Source organism: Marmota monax, unplaced genomic scaffold (genome assembly GCF_021218885.2).
Source record: "Marmota monax isolate L192 unplaced genomic scaffold, Marmota_monax_Labrador192_F-V1.1 WCK01_AAM20220418_F8-fsc00038, whole genome shotgun sequence".
NCBI classification, from domain to species: domain Eukaryota; kingdom Metazoa; phylum Chordata; class Mammalia; order Rodentia; family Sciuridae; genus Marmota; species Marmota monax.
In genome coordinates, this window is record NW_026692498.1 from 9,155,124 (window position 1) to 9,181,326 (window position 26,203).

The 26,203-nt window shown below is 34.8% G+C and overlaps 1 protein-coding gene across 6 annotated transcripts in view; it reads left to right on the plus strand.

Moving 5' to 3' along the window:
- Nucleotides 1–14,444, plus strand: part of LOC124093178 (steroid transmembrane transporter SLC22A24-like) — a 57,834-nt gene extending 43,390 nt beyond the window's left edge. For 2 of the 6 annotated variants that reach the window (XM_046445466.2, XM_046445465.2), the window contains 4 exons: nt 9,752–9,966; nt 11,575–11,683; nt 12,128–12,331; nt 13,220–14,444. In XM_046445466.2, coding sequence (XP_046301422.1) covers nt 9,752–9,966; nt 11,575–11,683; nt 12,128–12,331; nt 13,220–13,280 — 589 coding nt within the window. In that variant the 3' untranslated portion in view covers nt 13,281–14,444. The other 4 variants (XM_058579550.1, XM_058579551.1, XM_046445467.2 and 1 more) reach the window with 4 other exon arrangements.
- Nucleotides 14,445–26,203: the final 11,759 nt, after the last annotated feature.

The window sequence follows — 26,203 nt, forward strand, 5'->3', positions numbered from 1 at the left end:
GACACCTGACAGCTACCCAAACACTGGATCTGAAGCCACCACCCCTGTGTGGACCCCCAAGTTACTTCCATCTTGGGATTCTGCAGCAACAGAGATAGTCCCCTATGCACCATAGCCTGCCTGCACAAGGGAATGTCACCTAGGCTCTGAAGAAAGCCACAGCCACACACTGCATGCCACATATCCAGTCTCTAAACTCATTGTCCAAAACCATTGCCTTTCTCCCCCCCCCACCCAACCCGACACCCCATGGCTAAAAGCAAATGCCTCAATTTTGGGTCACCTTCATGAGCATCTTTAGTGGGGGCAACTCCAGCTAGCCAGGTTCTCAGTTTCTAACTCCTCCTGCTCCCCAGCAGATGCTTACCTGGCATAGTGACTGCCCAACACAAAGCAGCTCTTAGCAGGGCAGGTGCACAGGATGCTCAAAGCCCCAGAAAGAAATGTCCTGTATTAGGAAGCAGTAATGGAGAGGGTGAGTGTGATACGTTTAGAGATAAAGAGACTAGGAACTGGGAGGCCTTCAGGTGAGATAAGGAAATAAGACCAGGTCCTCACATCACAGGAGCAGGCCCCACAAGAGATCCTTCTGGTGCAGTCTCCCCTTGGGGACAAGTGGGTGTCACATCCCACTTCCAGGTGCCCTACACCCAGGACCAACTCAACCTCCCCTGGTTACCTTCACCATCCTGAAGGTGGAGATACCAGCTATCAACAGAGAAACCCACCTATTTGGATGAAAAGGGAAACAGGAAAGATACTGATCCCCAACCAACACAATCTGTATTCCTTCCTTCAAATTTTTTTTTCATTCTTCTCTCTCTCTTCTCCTGCTCTCATATCTTCCACATATGTGAAACCAAGTTCTTTGCATGAATTAGGATATGAAAAATGAAGGGCTGGAGATGTGGCTCAAGTGGTAGCGCGCTTGCCTGGCATATGTGCGGCCCGGGATCGATCCTCAGCATTACATACAACAAAGATGTTGTGTCCCCCGAAAACTAAAAAATAAATATTAAAAAAAGGATATGAAAAATGAGATTACTGAATAGTAGGATATTACAGTTATGTTGTATATTCTTTTCTTTTTCTTTTTCTGCAGTTTTTACTATTTTAACATTTTTTATATTTCTTAATATTTATGTGTGTTTGTTTCATGTACTCTACTGTCTTCCCATTTACTTGTCTACCAAAAATTATTTTCCCTCTACTCACCTGCTACTAACTTCTTACTTAGATTTCTCTTTCACACTTCCTAAGATATAATAACTCTATATCCTCACTTTATACTTCCTCAGCATATCATCTTATGCCTCACCTCCAGTTCTTTTTCCACCATCAGAATCTGTAAACCCTTTTACAAATCTACTGATTATATCATAAATAATAATTGAATTCACCATTTCTGTAAATTATGACCAAACTGTAAACATCTATTGCAGCTATTTTTTTTTTTTTGCTTGGTATATTGTTTATGTTGGTATCTGTTAACGTTGTACTACCCATCAAAGGAGAGGTATTAAAATCCTACAGGGGCACTATAAGATTATAAGGTAAAATGGTAATGCCTTAGATCCACAATGCTAGAAGCGAAGACACACAAGCAACATGAAAATACAAAGGAAGAAAATGCCTCAAACAAACCAAGATACCACATTATTAGAATCCATGGCCAATACAGCAGAAGAAATTACAGATAAGGAGTTCAGGATGTACATAATTATAATATTCTGTGAATTAAAGGATGATATAAGAGAGCAAATACAGCGAGCAAAAGATCATTTTGACAAAGAACTACATAAGCAAATACAGGAAGCAAAAAGATCACTTCAATAGGGAGATAGAGGTTCTAAATGAAAACCAAACAGAAATCCTTGAAATGAAAGAAATAATAAACCAAATTAAAAGTTCAATTGAAAGCATCACCATCAGATTAGACCACTTGGAAGACAGGACCTCAGACAATGAAGAAAAATATGTAATCTTGAAAAGAATGTAGACCACACAGTGAAAATGGTAAGAAACCATGAGCAGAACATTCAAGAAACATGAGATAGCAAAAAAGACCAAATGTAAGAGTTATTGATAAAGAGGGAGGCATAGAGTTTTAAACCAAAGGAATGGACAATCTACTCAATGAAATAATAGCAGAAAATTTTCCAAGCATGAAGAACAAAGTGAAAAACCAAAATCAAGTGGCTTACAGAATGCCAAATGTACAAAATCATAACAGATCTACACCAAGGCACATTATAGTGAAAATGCCTAACATACAGCATAAGGAGAGAATAATAAAAACCATGAGAGAAAGATATCAGATTACATATTGGAAAAACTAATTAGGATATCTGCAGATTTTTCAACCCAGACCCTGAAAGCTAGAAGATCCTGGAACAATATATATCAAGCCTTGAAAGAAAATGTATGCGAACCAAGAATCTTGTATTCAGAAAATTTAAGCTTTAGATTTGATGATGAAACAAAAACCTTCCATGATAAAAGTTAAAATAATTTACAGATAGAAAACCTGTACTATATAACAACCTTGGCAATATATTCTATGAAGAAGAAATAAAAAAACAACAATGAAAATAAACAGAGGGAGGTATTACACGAAAGGGAAAATTAATCAAAGGAGAAACCAAGTCAAATTAAAGAACTAATTTAAACAAAAATGGCTGGGACTACAAATCATGTCTCAATAATAACCCTGAATTTTAGTGGCCTAAACTAACCAATCAAAAGACATAGACTAGCTGATTGGATCCAAAAAGAAAAAAAAGAAAAAAGAACCCAACAATATCCTGTCCCCAAGAGACTCATCTCATAGGAAAAAACATACACAGACTGAAGGTAAAAGGATGGGAAAAATCATAACATACATGTGGACTGCAGAAGCAAGCAGAGGTTTCTAATCTCATTTCAAATAAAGTAGGCTTAAGCTAAATTTAATCAAAAAGGATAAGAAGGACAATTCATACCGCTCAAGGGAACCATACACAAACAAGACATAACAATTATAAATATATATGCTCCATTATTGTTCATCAAACAACCTCGTCTCAAGCTCAATTGTCAAGCTGACCACAATACAATAATTCTGTGTGACATTAACATACCTCTTTCACATTGTATAGATCTTCCAAGAAAGGTGAACAAAGAAACTATAGAACTCAATAATACATTGAATTACATAGACATAATTGATATATATATATATATATATATATATATATATATATATATATATAAAATATTTCATCCTTCACTGAGTGAATGCACTTTCTTCTAAGCAGCACATGGATCCTTCTCTAAAATAGACCATATATTATGCCACAAAGAAACTCTTAACAAATACAAAAAGTAGACACTACCCTGCATTCTATCACACATCATTGGAATAAAATTAGAAATCAATGGTAAAATTAAGAATAAAATCTGCCCCAACACTTGGAGACTAAATAATATGCTACTGAATGAACAATGGGTTGCAAAAGACATCAAGGAGGAGACTAAAAAATTCTTAGAAGTAAATGAGAACATTCATACAACATATTGAAATCTCTGGGACACTATGAAGGCAGTACTAAAAGGAAATTTCATTGCATGGAGTTTATTCCTTAAAGGAAGAAAAAGTCAACAAATGAATGACCTAACATTGCATTTTAAAGCCCTAGAAAAAGAAGAACAAATCAACGTTGAAAGCAGTAGAAGACAGAAGTAATTAAAATCAGAGCTAAAATCAATAAAATTTAAACAAAAGAAAAAACTGAAAAAACCCCTTAGCCATGCTAACAAAGAGAAAGAGACAGAAGACTCAAATCACTAACATACTCATGAAAAAGAAATATTAAAACAGACACCACAGAAATACACTATACGATTAGAAATTATTTTGAAAACTTGTGCTCCAATAAAATAGAGAATATTATAGGCATTGACAAATTTCTAGAATCATATGATTTGCCCAAATTGAATCAGGATAATATAAACAATTTAAACAGATCATTTTTAAGCAGTGAAATAGAAGACACCATCAGAAGCCTACCAATTAAGAAAAGCCCAGACTAGATGGATACACAGCTGAATTCTACAGGACCTATAAAGAAGAAATAATACCTATACTCTTCAAATTATATTGTGAAATATAAAAAGAGGGAGAATTTCCAAATTCATTATATGAGGCTAATATCACCCGGATACCAAAACCAGACAAAGACACAACAAGGAAAGAAAACTTCAGGCCAATATCTCTAATAAACATAGATGTAAAAATTCTCAATAAAATTCTGGCAAATCAAATACAAAAACATATCCAAATGATAGTGCCCCTTTATCAAGTGAGGTTCATCCTAGGGATGCAAGGTTGGTTCAACATATGGAAATCAATAAATGTAATTCATCACATTAATAAACTTGAAGATAAGAATCATATGATCATCTCAATAGTTGCAGAAAAAGCATTTGACAAAATACAGAACCCATTCATATTCAAAGCACTATAAAAACTGGGGATAAAAGGAACATATCTCAACATTGTAAAAGCTATCTATGCTAGACCCTAGGCCAACAACATTCTAAATGGAGAAAAACTGAAAGCACTCCATCTAAAAACTGAAACAAGAAAGGAATGCCCTCTTTCACCACTTCTTTTTAACATGGTTCTTGAAAAACTGGCCAGAGCAATTAGAGAGAAGAAAGAAATTAAAAGAATATGGATAGTAAAAATAAGAACTCAAATTAGCACTAATTGCTGATAATATGACTCTACATATAGAAGACCAAAAATTTAAACAGAAAAATTCTAGAACTAGTAAATGAGTTCATCAAAGTAGCAGGATACAAAATCATAAATCAAAGGGATTTCTGTACATCAGTGACAAATACTCTGAAAAGGAAATGAGGAAAACTACCCCATTTGTGATAGCCTCCTCCCAAAATAAAATACTTGGGAATTAACCTAACAAAAGAGGTTAAAGACCACTACAACAAAAACAATAGAAGGCTAAAGAAAGAAATTAAAGAAATCTTTAGAAGATGGAAAAATCTCCATTGTTCTTGGATAGGCAAAATTAATATTATCAAAATGACCATATTACCAAAAGCACTATACAGATTTAATGGAATTCCAATCAAAACCCCAATGAAATTTCTCATAGAAATAGAAAAAGTGGTCATGAAATTCATCTGGAAAAAATAAGAGACCCAGAATCACTAAAGCAATCCTTAGCAGGAAGAGTGAGGCAGATGGTATCAATATACAAGATCTTAAACTATACTACAGAACAATACTAACAAAAACACCATGCTATTGGCACCAAAATACAATGGTAGACCAGTGGTACAGAATAGAGGGCACAGAGACTGTCCCACATAATTACCGTTATATTATACAAAGTTGCCAAAACATATTGGAGAAAAGATAGTGTCTTCAACAAATGGTTCTAGGAAAACTGGAAATCCATATGCAACAAAATGAAATTAAAGCCCTATCTCTCACCATTCACAAAACTCAACTCAAAGTGGATCAAGGACCTAGGAATTAAATCAGAGACACTGTGCCTATTAAAAGTTAAAGTAGGCCCAAATCTCTATCATGTCAGATTAGGCCCCAACTTCTTTAATAATACTCCTATAATGCAAGAATTAAAATTTAACAATTAATAAATAGGATGGATTCAAAAGCTTCTTCTGAGCAAAAGAAACATCTTGGGAGCAAATTTTTACCACTCTTACAATGGATAGAGTACTAATCTCTAGGGTATATAAGGAACTCAAAAAGCTAAACACCAAAAAAAAAAAACCCAAAAAACAAAAACAAAACAAAACAAAACAACAACAACAACAACAACAAACAAATAGCCCAATGAATAAATGGGCCAAGGAACTGAACAGACACCTCTCAAAAGATGATATACAATCAATCAACAAATATACAAAGAAAGTTCAACATCTGAAGCAATTAGAGAAATGCAAATCAAAACTACGTGAGATTTCATCTCACTGCAGTCAGAATAGCAGCTATTAAGAAGACAAACAACAATAAGTGTTGGTGAGGATGTGGGGGGAAAGGCATACTCATACATTGCTGGCGGGACTGCAAATTGGTGCAACCAATATGAAAAGCAGTATGGAGACTCCTTGGAAAATTGGGAATGGAACCACCATTTGATCCAGCTATCCAACTCCTTGGTCTATACCCAAAGGACTTAAAAACTACATACTACAGGGAAATAGACATATCAATGTTCATAGCAGCACAATTCACAATAACTAAATTGTGGAACCAATCTAGATGCCCTTCAATAAATGAATGGATAAAGAAAATGTGGTATATATAGATAATGGTATATTACTCAACAATAAAAGAGAATAAAATCATGGCATTTGCAGGAAAATGGATGGAGCTGGAGAATATAATGCTAGGTGAAGTAAACAAATCTCAAAAAAATGCTGAATGTTTTCTCTGATATAAGGAGACTGATTAATTGTGGGGCTGGGAGGGAAAACATGGGTGGATTAGACAAACTCCAGATAGGGAAAAGGGGAATGGATATAAGGGAAGGCATACGGCAGTATAAAAAGATGGTGAAATGAGATGAACATCATTACCCTAAGTACGTGTATAAAGACAGGAATGGTGTAAATATATTTTGTATACAATCATAGATATAAAAAATTGTGCTTTATATGTGAATATGAATTGTAATGCATTTTGTTGTCATATATAACAACTTAGAATTTTTTAAAAAAGAAATACTACACACAAAAGAACTTGCAAACAAACTACAAAGCTCTGCAATTGATTACACTCACTAGAGGAGCAGTTACTAATTTTTAAATTTAAATACATGAAACAAATCAAAATGGCAGAAAATAATTATGATCTCTTCATAAGAACTCTGAATAAAAGGGCTCAACTTCTGCTAGTTGTAGACAAACAGAATGTATTTAAAAACAAGACCCAGGTATATGCTGTTTGCAAATTCATCAACAAAGATAGCCATAAGCTGATAGAGGAAGAAAGAAAATTATATTCTATGCTAATGGGGTTAAAAAAGTAGTTGTCACTATACTCATGTGTAACAAAGAGATTTCAAGCAAAAGTTAATCAGATGAGACAAAGAAGGTTAGTACACACTTGTAAAGGGAACAATCCAATAAGAAGAGATAATCATAGCGATATTTATGGCTAAAGTAAATATCAGTGCACCTAATTACATGAAATAAATTCTTCTTGACATTAAGTCTAAGATAGACCTGAATGGAATAATACTGGTGATTTCAACATGTCCCTCTCATAAGATATAAAATCAACAGATATGTTATGGCTTGGGGATGAGGTGCCCCGCCAAAACTCTTGTGTTAATGTTCTGAGGTGGAATGATTTAATTATGAGAGCTGTAACCTTATCATAGGATTCATTCATTTGATGGATTAATAATTTTTTTTATTTTGGGGGTACTGGGGATTGAACTCAGGAGCACTTGACCATTGAGCCATATCCTCAGCCCTATTTTGTATTTTATTTAGAAGCAGTGTCTCACTGAGTTGTTTAGTACATTGCTTTTGCTTTTGCAGGCTTTGAAATCATGATCCTCTTGCCTCAGCCTCCCATGCAGCTGTGATTATAGGCATGTGCCACCCCCCTATCTGGGTAATAATTTGAATGGACTAACTGGGTGTTACTAATAGGTAGATGGGATGTGGCTGGAGGAAGTAGATCTCTGAGGGTGTGACCTTGGAAACTATATCTGGTTTCCCTGGCCCCTCTTTGTCTCTCTGTGTTTCCTGATTACCACAATGTGAACAATATTCCGTCATAATGTTCTTTCTGCCTTATCTTGGGCCCAGAGCAATGGAGACAGCTGACCATGGACTGAACCTCTGAAACTATGAGACTAAGTAAGCTTTTATTCCTCTAAATTTTTCTAGTCAGGTATTTTGCTTACAGCAACAAAAACAACAAACACAACCCTTCTGATCTAAATAATACCATAAATTGAATGCACCCAACAGAAAATTATAGGCTATTTCATCCAATAACAAGCAAATTCACCTTCTCTCAATAGCTCACTGAACATTCTCCAAAATAGACCATATTTTAAGTTATAGGTGTTTGAAAATACAAAATAATCAATATAATCCCTTTGATCAGATCATAATGGAATTCAATTAGAAATAAACATGAAATTACATAAGCACATGGGGAATAAATAATTCTCTTTTGAAAAGAAAAGGGTCTTAGATTAAATGATAAGAGAAAGTTTATAAATTTCTAGAATCAAACAAGAATAGTAATACAACATTAAAAAGTTCTGGGACATTATGCAGAGTTGTTGCTGAGAGGAATTTTATAGAAGTAGATGCCTACATTAAAAAAAGAGAAACAAGTCCCAAATAAATGATCCAATATTATATCTCAATGTGCCATAAAATCAGGAAAAAAAACTAACTCCAAAATGAGAAAAAAGTTTAGAGACAAATAAATGAAATAGTGTGGGGTTGAGTGGGGGGAGGATCAATGTAACAAATACTTCATTCCTTAAAAAGTTCAAAGATTGATAAACCCTTAGGCAAACTAGCCAAAAGAAAGAGTTTAGAGACCAAGTTAATAAAACTAGAGATGAGAAAGGCGATATCACCACAAACATTTTTGAAATCAAGCGGATCATTAGGGACTACTTTAAAAATTTATATTCCAATAAATTTTTAAATCTAGAAGATAATGACAATTTCTAGACATCTATCACTTACTCATACTGAGAAAAGAGAATATGGGAAACATGAATAGAACAATATCAGGGAATGAGATTGAAGACATAAAGGAAACTTTCAACAGACAACTAATGTCAATCATCATCAAATTATATCATAAAATAGAAAGTGAGGGAATACTTCCAAATTAATTCCTTGAAACCAGTATCAGTATTATCCTGATGCCAAAACCATGAGGGAAAAAATACAGACCAACATCTCTGATGAATATAGACACAAAAATCCTTACTAAAAATATTAGAAAAATGAATTTGAAAACACACTAAGGGGATTGTACACTGTGATCAAGTTGAATTAATCCCAGGATGCAAATTAGTTTCAGCATATACAAATCAATAAATGTAATTCTCTCACTAAGTTGCCCAAAGTGGCCTTGAACTTGCAATGCTCCTTCCTTCGTCTCCTGAGTCACTGGGATTGCTAGGTGGACACCTCTGCAGCTGCCTAGGTCGTTATACTCTTAAAAACCAGGAAACACATGGAAAACTCTTCTCCCTAGTGCCCTGCACCCTTACTTACTAGGATTAAGGTGAAAAAGGACTCCATACCAGGGATCAAACTAGAGAGACTCACTGTTGCAAAGAAACAATTTACCTAATTTCGAATGTCTACCCCTATCTATGTTCATTCCTTTATCCCCTTAAATTGAATGATTAGCTCAGATTTCAAATTACCTTTTTCTGCCTAGAATTAAGCAGTTCAAAAATTAACTTTTACTGGAATATGTGTGTATCTGCTATATATTCTTTTGTGGCCTCAGTAAAAATTATACAATAAAGAGCCCATGGTAATCTATGGTAATTTAAGATCACTGCCTTAAAAACAATTGTTCTATTATTCCATTCTACAATTATCACTGAATATTTACCATCTTGAGCCAATATAATTATCATGTAGGAATCTCCTTCAAAATCTTAGGGAATGTTCCTTAGGCTCTAAATGTTATTAGATGTCTCTTCTCCTTTCACTTCAGATTTTCAAATGCTGTATCCTTTTATGGCCTCGTACTCAACCTGCAGCACCTGGGGAGCAATATCTTCCTGTTCCAGGTTCTCTTTGGAGCCATCATGCTCACAGCCAGCTTTCTTTCCCTTTGGACTCTGAATTACATGGGTCGTCGGACAAACCAGATATTGTTCTCATTCCTGGCTGGAGTTTCCATTCTAGTCAACACATTTTTGCCCCAAGGTGAGAGAGAACAAGGTTTGGGGAAAGAAAGTGTTTCCCTCATTCCTTAGGAATTAAATTATGTTACCTGCCTGATGCACAAGAATATCATTAAAAGCCAAGGATTCTTTGTAGTTAATATGAAGATTTGAAATGGATTATGGCAAGCTCTTGGAAGGACTTAGGCTCCAACTGTGCCTATGTCCTTAAGGTATGGTTCAGACACAAAGCTGTCCTGACCACATCCAAGATGAACCTGAACAGCAGTTCCAATGGTACAAAACAGTGTCTTTAGAAGAGGAGCTAATGCCTCTGGCTAATGACAATTTTCATAATAATCCTGGAGGATGTAGGCCTTGCAACTGCATCTCCAAGTGGGCATGTGATACTCTCCCTGAGACTCTTCCTTATTTTTAAGGCCTCCCTAACTCATAATATTATTAGGAAAGGTTTCTTGTATTCAGTGAAATAAAAATCCTTTGTCTTCAGACAGAAAGCAAGAGCACAGCAGGAGTAAGGGAATCATTTAATCTTAATATGTCTTCTAATCTGTTTTGTAATTTGTCCTTAGAGAAGAAATGAATAATGACTTCTACTTTTACATGTAATTATAATGCACCAATTAAAAACAATAAATAAATGAAAGGAAGATCAGTAGAATAGAGGATCAGGGAGATGGAGGAAGAGAGTGAAAGGGGAAGTACTAGGGGTTGAAATGGAACAAATTATGTCATATGCACTTATGAATGTATCACAACGAACCCCACTATAATGTATAGCAATAATGCACTAGGAAAAACACTAGAAACAGATTAAGAATACAACCCAACCTATTTTACTAATTTACCCAAATGATCTCATTAATGATTGTAGGATTTCTGTGGTCACCATGCTCCACCATGTTCCCAGAGGAGGAAAATATTTTGTAGGATTTCAGACTGGAAGTTTCCATTCTTCTCCCAAAAGAAGTTTTCTGCCATACAGGAGAACAATCTGTATTCTTTTAAAGTCCTATTTTGATTATTTTAGTGAATTAAAGATAATCTGTTTAACCTCTGTTAATTCTGTAATTCAAAAGTATGTGATTAATACCCAGGATGACATTATTCACTTCTGAACAGACTTTCTAATACCAGGCCTTTAAAATCCTGAATTATTGCCTAGAACTTGCCTCTTTTCAGATTGTCCAATCTCGTTGTCCCTATGTGGAGGAGGACCTGCCCCACATCACACATTGTTCTCATAACCTTAGTTCTAAGCTATTCAAGACATGGGTCATAAACTCCTCAGTTTTTGTTCACATATAGTTCTAGGCCCTTCAGAAAATGCCCTGAAAAACATTGACAGAATTAATAAAACAAATATTTCCTGATTTCTCTATTCCCACCATTATGAGCAATACACACATGTGCAGAGAAAATTGAGGCAAGAGATTTAGATCCTTTTGTTTAGTGTTTCAGCCCAGTGTTCAGATGCTCATCAACCTCTCCATCATCTCTGAGGGGTTGCATTTTGTCTGTCATTTGTTTCTCACCTGCAAACACTACAACAGAATCACCTCACAATTAGTTAGAGATAGCATATTTCTTCAGCCAAGATTTTTTATTCTTCCTGGTCCTTTCTCTCCAGAAATGCAGACTCTGCGTGTATCTTTAGCAACTTTGGGAATTGGATTTGTTTCTGCTGCCATGACTGGTTATGTTCTTCACCAAATTGAGCTCCTCCCCACTGTATTCAGGTACAAGAGCTCAAAGACCTTCTATCTGCTTTCCAAACAGGACTTTCTGAACTAATTGACACTTAATACAGGAATAAAAATGAGGCTGCTGATGTGTCCAAGACATGAATTGTAATACAAATTTTAAAAGCAACTAATAATCCACAATTATTTAAAACAGACTTTATGCCTCACAATGTGCCAAGTCTTTTACTGCAGTTTTTCACTTAATCTGAAGAGCCACTCTACAGGATTGGTGCTATTAATATTCTTGTTTTAATTATGATGAAAATGATTAATTAGAAATCAATAGTGGTCAATATCACAATTAAGACCTGGTTGTCAAAGCCCATATGTTCAATAACACTGCCGTTTTGTCTTCCCAAATGAAAATGGAGTTGACAAGTGACAACATATATACAGATTTGTAAAAGATTTCCTTTGTTTTGTTATTTTCATCCTAAGGTCAATACTGATGGGCATCATTTCAGGATTCCACAGAATAGGGGCAATAGTGGCTCCTCTCCTGATGACCTTACTGGGGTATTCTCTCCGTCTGCCCTGGATCATCTATGGAGTCATCACCCTCCTTGCTGGCCTTGTTATCTTGCCCCTTCCAGAAACCAGGAATCAGCCTCTTGCTAACACCATCCAGGATGTGGAAAATAAGTAAGCAAATGTCCTGGTCATCACCTGAGTAGGAAGTGACTATGTTCTATAGCTCTGTGATGAAGAAGCAAATGACCATTTGCAGCCATCTGTCCTACACATAGACTCAGATCTGAGCTATTTCTGCTTGACCCATGTCTTTAATTCAGTAGTAGCTCTCCTCTACCCACAAAGCTGTATCACTCCTTTTGAGACTACATCACACAGACCATCTTGCACCAGTCCTTTAATAGTGAAAAGGTCAAAATTAGTCCTACGGTGAAGGGCACACACTCTCTGCCCTTAAGGAAAGCACACTTCTGGTGTTTTCTTGTAAATATGTGAAGACTCAAATACTTAATTCTCATACTTTTGGTGTTATCAGGCATCAGTCCAATGAGTGCTCAATATATTATGGGGAGGAAATGGCATGCCTCAAAGATACAAAGTTGATTACTGCTTAAGTCTGAAAGGATTATAGGACTAAAACAGAACAACCTTACTTATAAATATGACAATATATCTAAAGGAAGTAGATCCTATAAGATTTAATCCAATTTAAAGCCATGTATAGTGAAAATTTTAAGGAGAAATTGAAAAAGTGGAATGACAGAATTTGAAATGAGGAAAAATGAAAAAATGCCCTCAGAAATTCTTAATTTCACTTTGACTTTTTCCCCCCAAAATGTCATTAACCAAATGTATAAATTGACAAGGTAAGAGTATCAATACTCAACACTGTCTTCCCAGGCATTCCCAGATATCAAGGCCTTTCCCAGCACAATGGTGTCTAGCAAGTATTGAGATAGAACAATATCAAGTAGAACTTGTTACAAAGCTCATCATTTAGCATGGAGGATATGTGCACTTATTCTACACCTTTGCTTCTTTTTTTATTCTTCTTCCCAGCACAAAATATTCAAGAAATGTAAAGCAGGAAGATACTTCCACAAAAGTAACACAGTTTTAACAACTTCCCAAGAGTTGATCCAAAGAAGAATAAAATAAGAAGTAAAAAGTCAAGATTCTTCTTTATGCCAATGAAACTAGTCAAAAATTTAATGGACAAATGGATGCCACCTAAAATCTCTCAATATACAAATTTTCTCAAAATAATTTATGAGATTTTGTAATCTCACCAAACAATTGTTGGTTTGAAGGAAGACATTGCAAATAGTTTGAAGTTCATCTTGAAATTAATAATAGAAAAAGAAGCCTTGTTTCCATGATCCAGCAATCCCATTACTTTGAATACATCCAAAAGAGATAGAGTTTGTATGCCAAAGAGATACCTGCACTTCCATGTTAATTGTAGCACACCTCATTGTCCTTCAAAGGATGAATATTTTAAGAAAGTGTTTTATATTACATGAAATGGAACACTACTCAACCATATAAATGAAGAACATTCTGCAATTTGCAATAACACAAATGAACAGGGAGGAGATTATGATAAGGGATGTAGGAAGTACAAACAGAGAATGACAAATACCACATAACTCACTCATATATGAACCCTGAAAATGTTGATCTCAAAATACAGTAGGTTGGTGATTTCTAGAGACTGGAGCACTTGGGTAGGGGGAGTGAATGTAAGATGTTCAAAAGATGCAAAATTACAATTAGGTAGGAGAAGTAAGTAAAAAAGATCTGTTGTGCAACATATTGACTATAGTTAATGACAGCATATTGTATTCTTGAAAAATGCTGAAAGGATGGCTGAGTGCTATTGCCACAAATAAATGAGGCAATGCATGGGTTAATAAGCTACATTTAACCATTACACAATGCACATGTACTGCAAAACATCATGTTGCACAAAATAAATACATATAATTTTGTATGTCACTTTGAATAGATAAAATTTGAAAGCAAGAAAAGGAAAAGGAGTAACAAAGAGGCTGGCTCATATATCATGAAACATGTGCTACATTTTATCAAATTACAGGAATCCAAAGAGTAATAGTAAATGCCACCACAAATCATAATAATTCCAAAAAACATACTGTGTATAAATCAACACTTAATATATGAAATTTTTGGCACCAAAAAAACACTTATCAATTGAAATATTCTGTAATAAATAGTATTGATTAGCTATCTGGGAATAAATTTACAAAAATATTTGCAATGACTCTATTTGTGATAATATTTTATTGTTTTTCCCCTGGAATCTTTCTGGCTTCACACTTTAAACCACTAATATGAATCACTTTATAATATTATAAATATTGTCAGACACTAAATCACTATTTATATGATTGATGAATTCAACACATACATATATATATGTGTTTAACATATAATTAGGAATAAAATTATACTTCAATGCAAAAGTGGGCAAAAGCAAGAGCAAATAATTCTCAGAGGGAAAAAGCCACATAAAAATAAGTATAAGAAAATATTTCTAAATTTGTGATCAAATAAATATACACTAAAATGAAATACCAACTTTCACTTGCCAAAATAACAAAAATTCTTAATCCTATTATTTATTCTGCTACAGTAAATAAAAATTCATACAACACATTATCTCAATACAAATTGCAAAGCCATAGTGATCAAAAGAATATGGTACTGGTATAAAAACAGAAGCACACAGCATTGAAACAGAACAGAAAATCCAGAAATTAATTCCCATATTTATAGACATCTGATGTTTTACAAAGGCACCAAGAACACACCTTGAAGAAAAGATCATCACTTTAACAAACCATGCTGGAAAAACTGGATATACACATATAGAAGAATGAAACTACATCCTACTTCTCATTACACACAAAAATCAACTCAAAGTGGATCAAGGATCTAAATGTAAGTGCTGAAACTATGAAACTACTAAAAGAAGTCTTAAGGAAAACACTTGAAAACATTGAAACTGAAAAAAAAAACCCAATTTTTTGATAGATCCTCCCAATGCACCAACAGTGAAAACAAAACTAGATAAGATAATATCAAACCAAGAAGTTTCTGCACAGGAAAGGAATCAGTCAACAGAGTCAAGGCAACCTACAGAATGGGAGAAAATATTTATAAACTATTCATCAAAAAAGTGATGATTGAAAGGTGAGTGACGCATCTGAGACGGAGATTCAACCAAGAGATTTATTGGGGTCTGCTGAAGGGGAAGAAAAGGAGAGGCAGAGAGCAGAGAAAGGAGGGGAGGAGGGCAGAGAGGAAGAGAGCAGAGACAGAGAAAGAGAGTAAAGAGAGGAGATAAAGAAGAGAAAGAGGCCAGGGAGTGTGAGCTTGCAAGCCTCGGCCTAAGAAGTGTTGCATAGGTGACATGGTGGGTGCTGATTGGCAAGGTGACTCAGAAACTGCTAGCAGACACTGTGTCTTATGGGGATTGGTGGAGGAAATGTTTAAATTTGACTGCTCTTTGGCTTTGCACCCTTCAGAGAGGAGGGGAGGGGTAAGGGATTACGCAAGACTGAAATTTAACTTCGGTGGGGAGTCTCCCACACACCCAACAGTGATGATTGGGTGATAACCACTAAATAACAACAAAAAACTGATTTCAAAATAGGCAAATGGTCTAAATAGATGTTTTTCAAATGGCCAACACTAGTCATTAAGGAACTGCAAATCAAAACTACAATAAGATATCATCTCATCCCAGTTAAAGTGGATATTATCAAAAAGACAAAAATTACAAATGCTAGCCAAGATCCAGAGAAGGGTTAAATTTCATACACTGTTGATGGGAATATTAACTAGTATAGCCATTGTGAAAAATGGCGTGGTGAGTGCTCAAAAACTAAAAGTAGAATTATCCCATGATCCAGTAATCTCACCACTAGGAATATATATCCAAAGCTAAGGATATCATTCTATCAATGAGATATCTGCATGCTTATGTTTACTACAACACTATTCACAATAGACAAGTTATGGACTTAGCAAGATGTCAAAGATAATCATTTGAATGGAATTTTAAATGAGGAGATCTGGGGAAGTATGGTGGTCTATGAGGCTCACTGCCAACCATGTAGCAGTGATGTCCCTGAGTCAGATGGATGCTACAGATGGGGTCTGGCCAGAAGCAAGGTGGCCTAGGCTTTTGCTTCCTTAGAAGCAGGTGGCACCTAGCACTGAAGCAGAAAATCAGAGGTGTATCTCCCCAACCTCAGCCTGGGCCAAAGGAGGACAGGCAAGTCGGGTGGCTGGAGAGGGGTCCACTGCTCAAGAATGGGAATTCTATTCACTCAGACATGGAGATAATTTAATTGCCAGGAGCACTGTTATCATTGTTGAGTTGGCTAGTGCAGGGAAAACCAACATTCTTTACAAATTTTCTGTGAGTTAAGTTGTAAATATTACCATAAAAGGTAATGTAGAAGAGAGGATGGTTAAAAATACACATTACCGATGTTGGATATTGATGACCAGATGATCAATTCATTTTACCTGGAACACTTATTATGTTAACATGGAGTTTGTAATAGCTGTTGTGGACATAAAGAGGACTTCTATAACTAGAGAAGAACTCCATAAAAATGTTCAGTGCATCAGAACCTAAAAATAACTAGGATTATTAATTTTTGTTAACAATCAAGATGTTAAAGAATTCAAGGCTTTAGCATAAATCTCTCACTTTTTGAAATAAGTGAGATTAAATTTTCTTCCTTTTGAAAAGGTTTAGAACAGTTTATGATAAATATACGTAAACCATTAACTTTTGCAGCCCTTTGGTAAAGCCCAGCCTTTTATGGATAAAGAGTCTATGGAAAGGGCTGGGTATACAACTTAGCTGGTAGAGTGCTTACCTTGCATGCACAAGGATCTGGACTCAATACCCAGCACCACACAAAAAAGTCTTTGGAAATAGGACACTAGAGAACTTCTCATCTTTGTACGTGATATCATCCATTCAAGAATCACCATGTCAATGGGGACTCTTATTAGAAGTTGATAAATACATATATATAGATGAATGGCTTAGATATATTTATCTGGGCTGAGGATATAGCTCAGTTGGTAGAGTTCTTTCCCCACATGCACAAGGCCTTGGGTTCAATCCCCACCAACAAACAAAATTAAATATATTTATCTAATGGTTTAGATATATTTATCATAAACTGATCTAAATTTTTTGGTGGATATATTTATTATAAGTTGATTTAAATTTTTTGATAGGAAGAAAAATCAACATTACTTATATGAAAACAAAGATGAAGTCTTACCTTCCAATTTATTTTCTCTTATTTCCTTTCAAAGTAAGATAGTAAAGCTGTGTTTGACAGTTTCCCCATAATGAATCTATTCAGGACATGGTGTAGCCTGCAGCAAATAAAAATTGAAAGGAATATATTTTTTACATTAAGAGATTTGTTATCAGTATAACCCTATTTAGTTGAAGGTTGATCCCTTCTTGTTCCATTCAGTCAAAATAAATCTTAGCACAGATATTGTTTCCAGTACTTGAAAATGTAGTAACTATTTATATATAAAGTACTTCACATATTATTGTGTATGTATTATGTATACACCTCAAATTCAAGTTAGTGGCTTTGATTTATGTTCTAAAGAAAAGCAGATAACAAAAAATTAATAATTTCCTTTGTTATAACCCTAAAAAGATAGGTACTGTCATTGGTGGGAAGTTCCATTTTGTTCTTTTCCTCAGACTTTCTATAATATACCAATCAAGACCCAAAATCACTTAGTGACTCTTAATAAAGAAGGAAATAAAAAGGAAAAAACTTGAGAAAAAGATGCATACATACACAATGGAATATTATTCAGCCATAAAAAGAATGAACTCTGGTCATTTCCAGCAACTAGAGAAAATGAGGTTATGTGAAATATGTCAGGCAATTACTGGAATAAGAAAGACAACTTGTGAATGTTTTCATTCATTTGTGAAAACCAAAAATAGTTAATCCCATAGCAGTAGAGAGTATAGAAGTCACCAAAGGTTAGGAAGGGGAAGTTTGGTCACCTTTCTGTCACTGTGAAAATATATCTGAGAAAATCAACTTAAGTGGGTAAAATATATATTTTGGCTCACAATTTTTCCATGGTTGCTTGTTCCTGTTGCTTTGTCAGCACGGTAGTTCACCATGGCAGGGAGTGCTTGGTAGAGCAAAGCTGCTCATCTCTTGGTGACTGGGAAGCAGAAAGTGATAGAAATGAGTTGGGATCCCAATCTTCTTTAGGAGCACAGTCCCAGTGACCCAATTGCTTTCAACTAGGTTCTACCTCCTAAAGCCACCATCCAAATAGCCACCTCTCCCTCCCCTCCATCTTCTAGAGTGCAAGCCTTCACACATGAGCTGTGGGGGAACACCTAAGTTATAAACTACACTGGGGGAGTAGCTCTAATATCATGTAGTGTGATAGGACAACTACAGTTTATGCAGTCTATGGCAATTAGGTACATATTCCAATATAGCTAGAGAACAAGAATTTGAAGGTTCCAACACATAAATATGACAATATTCAAAGCCATGAAAATGCTAACTACCTGATTTGATTGTCATACAGTGTGTGTATGTATATATATATATATATATATATATATATATATATATATATATATATATATATAGAGAGAGAGAGAGAGAGAGAGAGAGAGTTACAATACTGTACACCATAATGAGCACAAATACATGCCAATTATAAAAAATAAAATTAATTTTTACAAAACAGATGCTATAATTTGCCAGATCTATTGAGATGATATGTTTTCTTTCTTTTTACTTTCCAAGTATGGAAAAGTACAGCGATGACTTTTCAAATGTTGAAGCACCCTTGTAATTCTACAATAACACAAACTTGGTCATGATGTTTGGGTTTCTTTTTCATAGAATTCACCAGTGAATCTATCTGCCACTGTAGTTTTTAATTTTATTTCATTTGTCTTTTTTTAAAGGTGGAATTAAGATTGTTTTATCTACAAACTTTATTTTTAGTAGATATATGAGACTGTTAATATTGTCTACTTCTTTCATAGTGATTTTTGTCTTCATTAAGAATTTTAAAATGCAAATATTAACCATAGTAAATTTTATTACGATTATTTTGAAGTCAGAGGCAGGATTAATGTTTTTCTGAATGCAAAGAACCATCCTCTATTATCATACACAGAATGGCTTGGAAAGTAGATTGTGCTTTTAACTCTATAATGTTTCTTTATGAGTTCAGTCTAAAATTATAAGTCAAAATATCACTGAGAGGTGAACCTTATAATACACCAAAGTCACTCAGATTACAAATAGTATTTTTTGAATAAAAAGCGATGTCAGCTGCTTTATATAATTCCTGTACTGTCTAATGTTCATGCAAAAGGCAAGAACCTTAATACCACACAAATTTTCAACAAAAAGCATTTTGACTCTTGTGAGAATTCACTCAAGGAGACCAATATTCCCTTCCAGGGACAGGTCCCCAGTGAGCTAACGACATCCTACTAGACCTCACAACTTAAAGGGTCCACCACCTCCCAATACTACAGCCAAGTTCGTAAAAGAAGAAACTCTGGGGAGACAGACAACACCAAATCCATAATAAAATCTATTGCCAGTTTTTATTTAGGTTTGTGTTATTTGTTTGTTTGCTTTGCTCTTGAGTTGTTGGAGTTCCTAATGTGGTATAGACATCAGCCCCTTGTCCAGTGTATAGCTTGAGAAGACTTCCTCCCATTCTGTAAGTTGTCTTCAGGATGTTGATTGTTCCATTTGCTGTGCTGAAACTTTACACTTTGATGTTTTGCTGTTTGTCTAGTTTTGCTTTTGTTGCCTGTGCTTTGGGGATCATATCCAAAAAACTTCTTGTCCTGTCCACCATATTGAAATATTTCTTTCTTAAATTTTTCGTAGTTGTAGATGGACATAATGCCTTTATTTTATTTGTTTATTTTTATGTGGTGCTAAGGATCGAACCCAGAGTCTCATACAGGCTAAGTAAACACTTTACCACTGAGCTAGAACCCCAACTCCATATTTAAGTATTTCATGTATGTTTTTCTCTAGAAACTACCTAGTCTTTGGTATTACATTTATGTCTGTAATTCATTTTGAGTTGATATTTTTGTGTGATAGGAGAGAGAGATCTGGTTTTGTTCTTCTACATGTGGACATCTAATTCTCTCAGCAGCATTTATTGAAGACATTTTTCTTTTTCTTTTCTTTCTTCTTTCTTTCTTTCTTTCTTTCTTTCTTTCTTTCTTTCTTTCTTTCTTTCTTTCTTTCTTTCCTTCCTTTCATTTTTTACTAATGTGTGCTCTTGGCACATTTGACAATGATTAGTTGACAGTCAATGCATTGATTTATTTCTGAGTTCCTTTTAGTTCCATTGATCAATGTGTCTCTTCTTATGCAAATAATATGCTGCTTTGCAATCCAGGAGCTTCTGTGTAACCTAATATCTAGAGAAAACTCTAATAAAATTCTTTAAGTGACTTCATGCAATAGATATGCCCATGAATTAATATCAGTTTTTAGTATTACCTACTTATGTGAAAAGACAATTTCAAAGATTAAATATGCAAATAAATAAATAAAATGTCTCAAAAGAAAAATAATTTAATTCTCATTGTCAGGCTTTTAATACAAAAATTCATACTCAATTATTGTTATAGTTTAGTCTTGTCAAAAAACTAATTAGAGAGGAATTATACCTGCCATGTTGAACAATGTCTCTAGGCCTCAGTGTCAGTGCGGACTCCCAGCTACTTGTCTGCAGAGGACCTCTTGGTAACCGAGTAGGACCACCAGCATTAGCACCCATGCAAGAAACCTGGTCATAGCCCATGGGCTGGAAATCTGGCCACCATTCCTGTGTGGACCCCCGTCTAGTAATGTCGGGATCCCCCAGTTGCCTCCATCTTGGTACATTGCAACCGGAGTTGTTTTCTGGAGACAGCTGCCAGTCAGAATACTGCCACAGAGCTGCATCTCTGAACATGCTGCTCAATGCCACTGCCTAGCCCCACCTGACCTGACACCCCATTGCTGAAAGCAGCCACCTGCATCTTGGGACACCTTCATCACCTTATTTACCTGGGTGAAATCCCAGCTTGTAACACTGGCTAGGTCTTAGAAGCAATTTCAAGGTGCCAAAACTCGCCAATTCCCCTCTCCTTGGCAGCTGCTAATCTGGCACAGTGCTTTCAGCTATGAGGCTGATCTGTAGCTCACAAAACTGGGTCCTGAACTGTCCAGTATAAAACATCTCTTCTTAACATGTTTGCATCCCCTAGAACACAGCCCACAAGACCTCTGGAGAGAAAAGTTCATGATTGGGAAATAGAAAGGGTGGAGGAGAGAAAGATACAGTTTAGAGACATAATTAGAGATCAGGAATTGTGAGGTCTACAGACAATATAAGGAGATAATACCAAGTGCCCACATCACAAGAGTGGTCCTAAAGAAGATCCTTGGTGTGCAGTCTTCTATCGGGGATGGGCAAGTGCTAAACCCTACCTCCAGAAGCCATGCCCCCAAAAGCAATCCTCTCACCCTAATAACCTTCACCATCCTGAGGGTGGAGAAACCAGCAAGCAACAGACAACCCCACCTATTGGATGAGAAGGGAAGCTGGAAAGATACTGATCTCCAACAAAAACAATCTTTGTATCTTCCCTTGAGAATTTTTCTCTTTCCTCCTGATCTCATATCCCCTAAATTTCTGAAACCAAATAGTTTTCATGAATTAGGCTCTATAGGACTGGGATGTCAAAATAATATATTGCAATGGTGTGTATATTCTTTATCTCCTATTTTTACATTTTTAATGTTTCTAAATATTTGTTTGTTTATTTTTAGTATTCTACTGTCTTCCCACTTACTTGTTTCCCCCAAATTAATTTTTCTATCTTCTCCTGCTACTAATAACTTCTTTTGTGTTAGAAAGGAAGACACAAAAACAATACAAAAAAAAACAAGGGAAGATAGTGCTCCCTAAAAACCAGATATTACATTATTAGAATCCAAGGCCAGTGCCATAGAAGAAATGACAGAGAATATTACTTCAATTAGCAGATAGAGGTTCTGAAAATAAACTCAAACAGAAATTCGTGAAATGAAAGAAACCATAAACCAAATTAAAAGCTCAACAGAAAGCATCACCAACGCTTTAAATTACGTGGAAGGCAGGACCTCAGACAATGAAGGCAAAATATGTAATCTTTCATGCTTTCTAAGATATAATAACTCTATATCCTTACCTCCTTCCTCCTCAACATCTCAACCTACACCTCATCCATGGTTCTTTGTTCTCCATCAGAATCTGTAGATCCTTTTGCAAACCTACTGTTTTTATTATAGATAATATTTGGACTTACCATTTCTGTTTATTGTGACAAAACTGTAAATGTCTTAATAGCAGCTATGTGGTTTAAGGCTGTGTATTCTTTGTATTGGGGTCTGTTTTTATTGTTCCCTCCTTGAAGGAGAGGTATTGGAAACCTGAAGGGACACTATTAGCCTTCAGACACTATAACACTTCAGATCCACAGTGTCACAAGGGAAAACACAAGAATATCATGAAAAATCAAGGGAAGATAGTACCCTAAACAAACCAAGATATTACATTATTAGAATCCAAGGCCAGAACTACAGATAAAAATGACAGAGAAGGAGTTCAGGATGTACATAATTAAAATGTTCTCTGAATTAATGATGTTGTAAGAGAATAAATACAGAAAAAAGGATCATTTAAATAAACATAAGCCAAGACTGGAAGCAAAAGATTACTTCAATAGGAGATGGAGGTTCTGAAAATAAACTCAAACAGAAATTCTTGAAATGAAACAAACAACAAACAAAATTAAAAGCTCAACAGAAAACATCACCAACACATTAGATCACTTGGAAGACAGGATCTCAGACAATAAAGACAAAATATATAATCTTGAAAAGAATGTTAACCACACAGTGAAAATAGTAAGACACCATAAGCAGAATATTCAAGAATTATGGGATGATAAAAAAGTCCAAATTTAGGAATTACTGGGATAGGGGAAGTTATAGAGTTCCAAACCAAAGGAATCAACAATCTGTTCAATAAAATAATATCAGACAAATTTCCAAAAATGGAGAATGAATTGGAAAATCAAATACAAGAGGCTTACAGGTCACCAAATGTACAAAACCACAACAGATCTACACCAAGGCACATTATAACGAAAATGAGTAGCATACAGAAAAAGAAGAGAATTTTAAAAGGCACAAGAAAAATGAGTCAGACTACATAGAGGGGGAAACCAATTAGGATATCTGCAGATTTGTCAATTCAGATGCTGAAAGCTAGAAGATCCTGGAAAAACACATATCAAGCTCTGAAAGAAAATGAATGCCAACTAAGAATCTTATATCTAGCAAAATGAAAATTTAGATTTGATGATGAGATAAAAACCTTTGTGATAAACAAAAATTAAAAAATTTACAACTAGAAAGCATACATCACAGAACATTCATCACAAAATATTCCATAAGGAGGAAATGAAAAACAACAATGAAAATCAGCAAAGGTATGTATTACACCAAAGAAAATACTAATCAAAGGAAAAACCAAGTCAAGTTAAATACCCAAAATAAACAAATATTACCAGGAATATAAATCATGTCTCAATAAAAACCCTTAATTTAATGGCCTAAATTCAATAACCAAAAGACATAGACTGGCAGTCTAGATTTTAAAAAAGACCCCACAATATGCTGCCTTCAAGAGACTGATCTCATAGGAAAAAAATCCACAAACTGAAGGTAAAAAGTTGGAAAAAAACATCCCACTCATGTGGACTGTGGAAACAAGCAGGGTTTTCCATCCCCATATTAAATAATGTGGACTTCAAGCCAAAGTTAATCAAAAAGGATAAAGAAGGACATTCACACTGCTTAAGGGAACCATTCATCATCAAGACATAACAATTATATATATATATATATATATATATATATATATATATATATCCCCCCAAAATGGAGCATCTATATTAACCAAACAAACTCTTCTCAAGTCCAAGTGTCAGATCACAACACAATAATTCTGGCTGATTTTAACATACCTCTTTCACTATTGGATTGATCTTTCAGACAAATCTAAACCAATAATTGATAAAAATCAATCATGCAATCAATAATTTAGACTTAAGAGACATATACAGAATATTTCATCCATCAACAAATGAATACACTTTTTTCTCAGCAGCACATGAATTCATCTCTAAAACAGACAATATTTTATGCCACAAATTAACTCCTAGCAAATACAAGAAAATAGAGATACCGTATGATCATTTGTATATGATCATCTAAATAAATGCAGAGAAAACATTTCACAAAATACAGCACCCCTTGATGTTCACAATACTAGAAAAACTACGGATAACAAGAACATATCTCAGTGCCATAAAATCTATCTATGATAAGCCCAAGGCCAACATCATTCTAAATGGAGAAAAATTTAAAGTGTTCCTTCTGAAACCTGGAACAAGACAGGGATGCCCTCTTTTATCACTTCTATTTAAAAGAGAACAATGTGTTGCAAAAGACATCAAAGAGTAGATTAAAAATTTCTAAAGGTAAATGAGAACACTTATACTCTAGCCAGAGTAATTAGATAGTTGAAAAAACAAAAAACTTAAAGGGACATAGATCAAAAAAGAAGAATTCAATTTGTCATTATTTTCTAATTATATAATTCTATTCTTAGAAGATCCAAAAAGTTCCAGCAGAAAACCTCTAGATCTGTTAAATGAATGCATCAAAGTAGCAGGATATAAAATCAACTCTCCTAAATCAAAGGCATTTCTGTACATCAGTAACAAACCCTCTGAAAAAGAAACTCGAAAAACCACCCTATTTCCAATAGCCTCAACAAACAAACAAACAAATAAACAAACCTTGGGAATCAACTTAATGAGAGAGGTTAAAGACCTCTACAATGAACACTACAGAATGGTAAATAAAGAAATTAAAGAAGGTCATAGAAGATGAAAGATCTCCCTTGTTCTTGGACAGGCAGAATTACTATTGTAAAAATGACCATACTCCCAAGACCACTATACAGATTTAATGCATTTCCAATTGAAATCCCAAAGACATTCCTCATAGAAATAGAAAAAGTGGTCATGAAATTCACCTGGAAAAATAAGAGCCCAGAATAGCTAAAGCAATTCATAGCAAGAAGAGTGAAGTGAGTGGCATCATTGTATCAGACCTAAATTATACTACAGAGAAACAGTAACAAATAAGGCACAGTATGGGCACCAAAATAGGTTTGTAGACTCATGGTGCAGAATAGATGACACAGAGACAAAACCACATAAATGCAGTTATCTCATATTAGACAAGCCCACCAAAAACATATATTTGAGAAAGAACAGCCTCTTCAACAAATAGTGCTGGGAAAACTGGAAATCCATATGCAATAAAATGAAATTAAGCCCCTATCTATCACCATGCACAAAACTCAACTCAATGTGTATCAAGGACCAAGACCCTGTGCCTAATAGAAAAAAAGTACTGCCAAATTTTCATCATGTCTAATTAGGCCCTGATTTCCTTAGTAAGAGTCCTATAGATAAAGAAATAAAATAAAAAAATCAATAAATGGGATGGATTTAAACTAAAAAGTTTCTTCTAAGCAAAAGAAACAATCAGTGAGGTAAATAGAAAGCCTAAAAATCAGAGCAAATTTTAACCATATGCACATCAGACAAAGGATTAATCTCTAGGATATATAAAGAACCCCAAAATCTTAACACTGAAAAAGCAAATAACCAAATCAATAAATGGGCTAAGAAATTGAAGGAAGATTTCTTAGAAGATGATATACAATCAATCAGCAAATTTTTGAATAACATGTTCAACGTCTCTAGCAATTTGAGAAATGCTAATGAAAATTAAGATTTCATCTCACTCCAGTCAGAATGGCAGTTATTAA